The 7500-nt window shown below is 40.1% G+C and overlaps 1 protein-coding gene across 1 annotated transcript in view; it reads right to left on the bottom strand.

Moving 5' to 3' along the window:
* LOC137995030 (fibrillin-2-like) overlaps positions 1–7500 on the bottom strand; it is a 19969-nt gene that overhangs the window by 8345 nt on the left and 4124 nt on the right. The window contains exons 4-8 of the mRNA XM_068840599.1: positions 7353–7463; positions 6228–6502; positions 4987–5247; positions 1218–1707; positions 478–618 (exon numbers count right to left, since the gene is read on the bottom strand). Coding sequence (XP_068696700.1) covers positions 478–618; positions 1218–1707; positions 4987–5247; positions 6228–6502; positions 7353–7463 — 1278 coding nt within the window. The remainder of the gene's footprint in view (positions 1–477; positions 619–1217; positions 1708–4986; positions 5248–6227; positions 6503–7352; positions 7464–7500) is intronic.

Below are 7500 nucleotides of genomic sequence, written 5' to 3'. Positions count from 1 at the left end.
GGAAGTGAAAGATGCCCCGTCCAGATAAGGTCAGACCACAACACCGGGGGCTACGTCCCCTACTCTTATCGAATAGTGAGTGGGTTCTTTAACGTCCCATACTATTTAATTTCCAACAAGGGTTATGAGACGGGACCTCCGGTTTACAGTCCTTATCCGAGAAGACTTGAAATTCTAACCATTTGCAGATGTAATTACAAAGGCAGCACATTCTCCTCAGTTATTTTAAGACCCGGAGTGTTGGTCCGGCCGGAGTCGAACTCCCGCATGACAACACGATGCTCAACCAACTGAGCCACCGGTGCTCGATGTCTCTTATAATATTGTCGTTATATTATTAAAAGCAACCCGCGAAAAATTCGGCGCCTACCAATTATTTCAAAATGGAGCAAGATGTGTGTATTTTCAAAAAAAAAAAATATATATATACGTATTTATATGTATAATTTACTTTCTGAAAGTTAAAAGGTTCCTTACCAATGCAGTTGGTGGAATTACCGGTATAACCAGCTATGCAGTGGCAAGCGTATGACTCTTTTCCGTCGGCATTCTTTATTGTGCTACATTTTGCCCTTGAGTAATCACAATCTGGCTTTTCTTTCATGCATTTAGTCTTAGCTATAAAAACACAAAGAATATATACAGTACATAAAGGAACCCATTAGGTGACGGAGGAAGCAAGGCGTGGCGTAGCGTTGTTGTCGGGGAGGGGTGGAGGGGGGGTTGAATTATATTTTATTGGAATTGAACTGAGGAATGACTGATTGCTGTGAGCTTGGAGAGAAGCGTGGCGTCACTGCTTTCTAAGTAATTGCGGGAGTCTTTTTTGTTTTCAAATATTGAGTGGCCGTATTAGCCTTCGGTCGTCATTTTCCAATCAAAAGCTCTTAAAATATAATATTATCACTGAATATATAAATTGCAAAACATAATCAGCTATCTCACAAAGCTGGAGTCCGCAAAGGCAATCTTTAAGGGAACCTAAACAAGGATTCTTCTTCCAGCGAATTTTTTATCTTAAGTCGAAGATCTACAAATAAATAAAGCTCTTGCGTTTGAATGAAGAAGCTAGCAATGATACTGATAGCCTGCGACCCAGCTCATCATTGACATTACTTGGCGCTATTTGAGTCAAACCCTCTCCATTCAAGAGCAAAGCGAACGCGGACATCGCTTATAATAGCAACAAAGCGTCTGTTCGCGGCTTCAATACTCACCAGTGCATTTTTTGTTCGGTTTTCCAAAGAAGCCCGGTTTGCATGAGCAGGAAAAACTTCCACGGTTATCTGTACAGATGGCATGTTTGGCACAGTTGTGCGCTCCGGCCTTGCACTCGTCGATATTTGCACAGGTATTGCCATCCCCTCTGAAACCTTTTCGGCAAACACATTTAAACGATCCATTTGTGTTAATACACTCGATGCCATCTTTTTTAAAACCGCAATCGTTCTGGTTGTTGCTGCATTCGTCTACGTCCTCACAGGAAAATCCATCTCCTACAAAGCCATTGTTGCAGCCGCAATCGTAGCTTTTCTCGGTGTTTATGCAAGTGGCCCATTTGTGGCATTTGTGAATACCAAGCTCACATTCATCGGCAAGCGTACAGTTTTTGATCCCATCTCCTACATAACCCTCCTTGCACTCGCATTTGTAGCCACCAATAAAGTCCACGCACTGACCGAGTAATGAATGGCACTTATTTCGGATCTGCAACAATCCAATTACAAGAGGAACAATCTTGACACGTGCATCGGATAAAGATGCCGGGCTTTAATAAAAGGCATTTTTTTAACCAGAATAATTTTCTTACAGGATTTTTCAAGAGAGAATGTTTTATTTTTTATGTTTTATGTTTTAAATTAGAAGTACAATACATAAAAAAAAACGAGATAGCTGGTAAAAGGATCCGGGAAATACCCGGAGTGGGAGAAATAAGTCAATTTATTATATGGCTTGTGTTTGTAGCCGATATAACGCGTGCTCTGATTGGATAATTGTGAATGGATTGTAGGGCATTATTCTCCCGTAATGCCCACGGGCCGATTACGGGCTTGCAAAAAACAAAGCAAAAGGTAATTAAAAAGCCATAAACTAGCTCGAGCCGTACTGGGGAATATTGGCCCTCGGTCGTTTTTGTACGCACTTCGCTGCGCTCGGTCCCTACTGCCACGACCTCGGGCCAATATTCCGCAGTACGGCCCTCGCGCTCGGTTAGTAAGAAGTTACTATTCAATTGTAATACACCACGTTAAAAAAATATTGGGCAGATGACACGACAACGGCAGCGAAAAGGGAAGCCTTGTAGCCGAAAGACAGTAGTGACTATCGCCTCTGTGCGGCGACGCCGGTACAACGCTCTACTGTAGCAGCGTTATGACGCCATCCGCTTGGCAGTAGGAGCTAATTTGTTGGGTTTAATGACATGTGTTTATTTATTACAGTTCACTGACTATAAACAACATCATCATGCAAAGGCAGACCACCTAAAAAAAAAAAATCTGTCTATGGTTATACATGCCACATGTCCACGATCCTATTAAAGAAACTGCTTTTAAAAGTAGTAGTTCTGGCAAAGTTCCTTTTGAATCAGTGGAAGTTCATCCCTTCTCCTAAGGTGGTACCTATCAGAATCAGTATAAAATTGAATATATGTGGATATGTCTATACTTATATCCCCGTTAAGAACTTTATACAGGAATTAAACATCCAGCAAAAAGCGTCTGTCTTCCAAAGACATCAATTTCAATTGTTTTCTGCGCGTAGCCTAGTCCTAATCTGTCCTCAGAATAAACTCAGTGGCTCTCCTCCGAATTTTTCTAACTTGTTGATATTCCTAGCAGTTTGAGGTGACCATACGACAGTACAGTACTCAAGTTGGGATCTTACCAATGCACACTCGGCAGAAAAATGTTCTCAGGGTAGTGATATCCTTCACATCCTTACATTTCCTTCAAGTGAAGCTATGATCCTCACAGTTATGAACGCAATTTTTGCAATTGCGTAAAGAAGCCTAAAAAAATCAGGACTTCTCCGGGGTTTGAACCCGTGATCTCGCGATACCGGTGCGACGCTATAACCAACTAAACTATGAAGCAACTTACGTAGGGAGCTGAACCCGTTGGGGTCCTGAATTTTTCAGGCTTCTTTACGCAATTGCAAAAATTGCGTTTATAACTGTGAAGATCATAGCTTCACCTGATTTCATATCCGCAGTTCATATAAATGTTCCATTTCATATATCATTTCATCGTTGATTCATTCCTTACGGGTAACATTAGAGCCCACAAATGACCAGCTCCCAACATCAGTGGCTTCATAGCTCAGTTGGTTAGAGCGTCGCACCGGTTTCCTCTAGGGGATGATTGTTTATTTGTGGGTCAGAACGATAAGATAATTTCTTCTTGGTCATACGCATCAGCTTACATTTTTTATATATATTAAAGTGCATTAGATTTTGGTGGCTCCATAAAGACAAGTTATCCAGATCTGATTGAAACAAGTGGTAGTCAGATGGCCAAGTTTTCACTCTGGATGCAGTCATCTGCGTACAATGCAATTGTGTTTCCAGGCATAACTGCCTCCGGTAAATCACTAATGGATATCACAAAGAAAAAAAAAAGAAAAGTGGCCCAAGCAATAAACTCTGTGGTACTCCAAATGGAATACAATGTAGACCAGGTTGAGCTTTTTCCATATATGACCACCCTCTGATCTTTATTGGCTAAGTAATCTTTACACCAATTCAACAGAGTTCCAGAGATGTCGAAATTACACAGTTTCTGCAAACGTATATCATACGAAACTCTGTGGAAAGCCTTAGCAAAATCTGAGAACACATAATCTACCTGTAATCGATCATCCAAGGCCTTAAACCAGTGATGATGTGAAAAAACAAGCTGGGTTACACATGAACGACCTCTCACAAATCCATGTTGCCAGTGTGATAGATAGGGAGCCACATGACACATGAGAATAATTTATATGGCATTATGTACAATCTTCTCTTGACATTTATTTGGGATGGATGATAACAGAGAGATGGATCCATAATTCTCAACCACATCCTTTGCATCAGATTTAAACACTGGAGTGATATTGATCTTTTTCCCACAAAGAGGGAACTCTGCTAGATCCAAAAGACAAGTTAAATACATGTAATAAATCTAATGGATAAGATAACTCCTCTGCACACTCCCTAAGAATCCTTGCTGGAATACCATCCACTCCAGTAGCCTTGTTGACATCGACATCAAGCTTACTGAGAATATCCTTAACTTCATTGTGAGATGTTGAAATTTCCATCAGCTGTTCAGGATATACTACGTCACTATGCAGTCCCACAGAGTCGGAGGTTTTTGAAGGAAAAACAGTGCTACAAAACTCATTAAACAAAGAGGCTTTCTCAGAGGGATCCTTTGCGGACATTACCTTAGGTCTGTATGTAATAAGCTCAGGTAATTATTTTCGTCTTGGACTTGGGATAGTCAAAAGCCAATTTTTTTTTGGATTCGCGGTCTTGAGCTTATGGCAATTGAAGCAATTGTCAATTGACTCCCGAGGGGTTCCCCTCTGACGAGTAAAATACTCTGGCGTTAGACAGAGTAAAATACTAAGTAAGGCCGGTTCATGGGTGAAAGGGTTAAATTGCCTATTTAAATGGGACAATTACTTCTATCTTCCCTCTATAACGCGTACTTCAACATACGACAGTTACTGAAGTCAAAGAGAATTCAAATTAACCATATGGAAAACATTTATTTGAACCGTGGAAAGAAAAAAAATAATCTTAAATCATTCCAAGTATAAGCGTTTCTTAAGTAGTAACGAAAGAACGAGCCAGTTAAGTTGAAAGCTATAATAGCACTGCACCAGTATCACAGAAATCACGAGTTCCATTTCCGGCTTCTCTTTCGCTACTGCTTTCGTAACTTCGATAGCTGCGATGATCTAAGTCTTAAGAAGTTGCTGAATGTGAATAAAACCTACCGATGGATTACTGCACTCCAGTATTTCTTGGCAGTCTCGGCCATTACCACTAAAACCTTTTTTGCATGTACAGGTGTAAGAGCCTACTGAGTTTTCGCAATCTGCATATGAACTACAGTGATGAGTCTTTATACTGCATTCATCCACATCCTTGCAATCCTTATACGAATGTTGAGCATCAAGATATCCTTGCTTGCAATAGCATATAAACGATCCAGGTTTATTTTGGCAACTCGTGTTTGGGTAATTTTTGCAGTTTTTCTGGAATGTTGAAAGCAAAAATTGTTAAACGTCACTAAAATAATGCTTTGTTGACCACAACTGAACGTTACGTGGTTCAGTGGCACATCGATGTCTCCCGAGGGGTGTTGGAGGAGTCGACAAAGCCTCAAGGAGCCTTCCTCGGTTATCAAAATTCTCAGTCTTTCTTGAAAACGGACACGTTTTATGTCGAGAAACGTCACAGTAACTTTTCTTTTAGTTATCTTGACAATCAGCATGATCAAACAAGTAGATGGTAATTTTGTAAACGGGAGCGGGCCTGTGCTTTGCAGAGAGAGCAAAACTTCATTGGCTAGAACGCAGCTGGTCATCAGTGTTGTTATTGTAAAAAAAAAAAAAAACATTTGACGGTTGCTAATTTGAATTTTAATGTATGCACACTGACACCATGTGCATATTAATGTATGCACACTGACAAATTTTCGTTTCAAATTTAAGTTTAAATAGCTTATTCTGTTGTACTTTTACTTTAGTGTGTAACCGTCGGCGAGTGATGAGAAGGGTTGTTCTACGTTGCGAAAAATTAAAGTCAGATTACTGTTATATGTATTTTAAAAAAAATGCCGTTTTTCTTTCTGTTTTTTTCTTTGTCTGTAAGTCGCCGATATATTAAAAAAAAATTATCATTTGTGAAATGAAATGCAAGAATGAAATAATTGAACATGGTGAGAATATTACCTAACGGTTAACGCACTGGACTCTGCACTCTCTCAGTGCCTCTCTTCACCCAGGTGCTTCAGTTAAATGTGTAACAGGAAATTTAATGCCGGGGTTAACCCTGCGATGGACTAGCATCCCATCCAGGGGGGAGTAGAAATAGTCCTAGTCGCTTCGTGCAAAGTTACCAGAGATAAGCGCCGGCATGATGGGCCACTAGGCTCGTAGCAGACTTTACCTTTTACCTTGAATTGTAAAATGAAACGCGAGAATGAAATATGTGACAATGTTAAGAATGTTACCGGATCAGCACATTCATCTATATCGGTGCAGCTGTCGGGGCTGTCATTCTGAAATCCCTCTCCGCATTGACACTTGTAACTTCCAATCGTATTTCTACATTCAAAGTTCTTTTCGCAAACGTTTTTCTCACACTCATTCTCATCATTGCATGTTAATGGTTTAGTACTGACTTTCGTTGTTCCCTTGGGACAATAACAGTAGTACGACTTCTCGGTATTTTTACATTCCGCGGGGAATTGACAAGATGCCATTCCTGTTTCGCATTCGTTCTCATCTAGAACACAAACAGAATTGCATGTACATGACAGTCACAATATTGAAGTTTTTCATTGATTAATTAACCGAACATCATGAATGTAGGAAAGAGAGACAAGGGACGACGAGCAACAGCAACAAAAAAAAAAAAAAAATATATATATATATATTTACGCTGATGGTAATGGCGATGAAGTTGACGATGATGATAATATCAACGACGATGATCAAGGTGATGACTACAACGACGACGATGATGATGCTAACGACAACGACGGCGCTAACGGTGACGATGCTGATGATGTGATGATGATTGATGAAGACGATGGTGATAATAAAAACGACGATGATTACGACAATGATGATGAAGATGTTATGTTAACGTCGACGTCGACGATGATGACTAGAAAGTTTAAGAAACGACGACGGCTACGACTACGACAACGCCACCAAACAGTAATACCATTGGTTAAAAGAGCATATATAGTCGTGCTGCACGTGCAGAACGGATTTTAGCAAGCATGTTTGCAGTCCTCTGCATAGCGATGACGTGAAATCTCCAATGTTGAGGTTTTGACGACAAGGTATGCAAGCAACACAGAATCTTTCGTGCTCTATTTTCACTCTGAAAACGCTCGTACCAATTTATTTTTAGGATACTTCGCCCATATTGTTGGACGTGAACGAGATCGAATAATCACGAAAGACTCACGATAGTGCAATTAATATTTTGAGCAGACGTTTTTGTCGACGTTGCCGTAGTAGATCTTAAAGTAGGTACTATGATGATGATGACGATGATAATGACCGTTGTGATACCGATGATGAAAGGGTTTTAAATTCGTTGCTTTTTTCGTCATTCCACATACCTACGCAGTCTTTTCCATTCCATATCTCTCCGATTGAACAATTGAGCCTTGTAATCATAAAGGGAATTCGACTTTTCCAGCACATTATTTCCCAGCTCTCGCAGCCTTTGTCTGTTCGATAGATCAATTATAAAATAAAAATAAGCAA

The sequence above is a fragment of the Montipora foliosa genome, chromosome 3, assembly GCF_036669935.1.
Source record: "Montipora foliosa isolate CH-2021 chromosome 3, ASM3666993v2, whole genome shotgun sequence".
NCBI lineage: Eukaryota > Metazoa > Cnidaria > Anthozoa > Scleractinia > Acroporidae > Montipora > Montipora foliosa.
The sequence above is the reverse complement of the archived record's forward strand: the minus strand, read 5'-3'. Positions and strand labels throughout refer to the sequence as shown.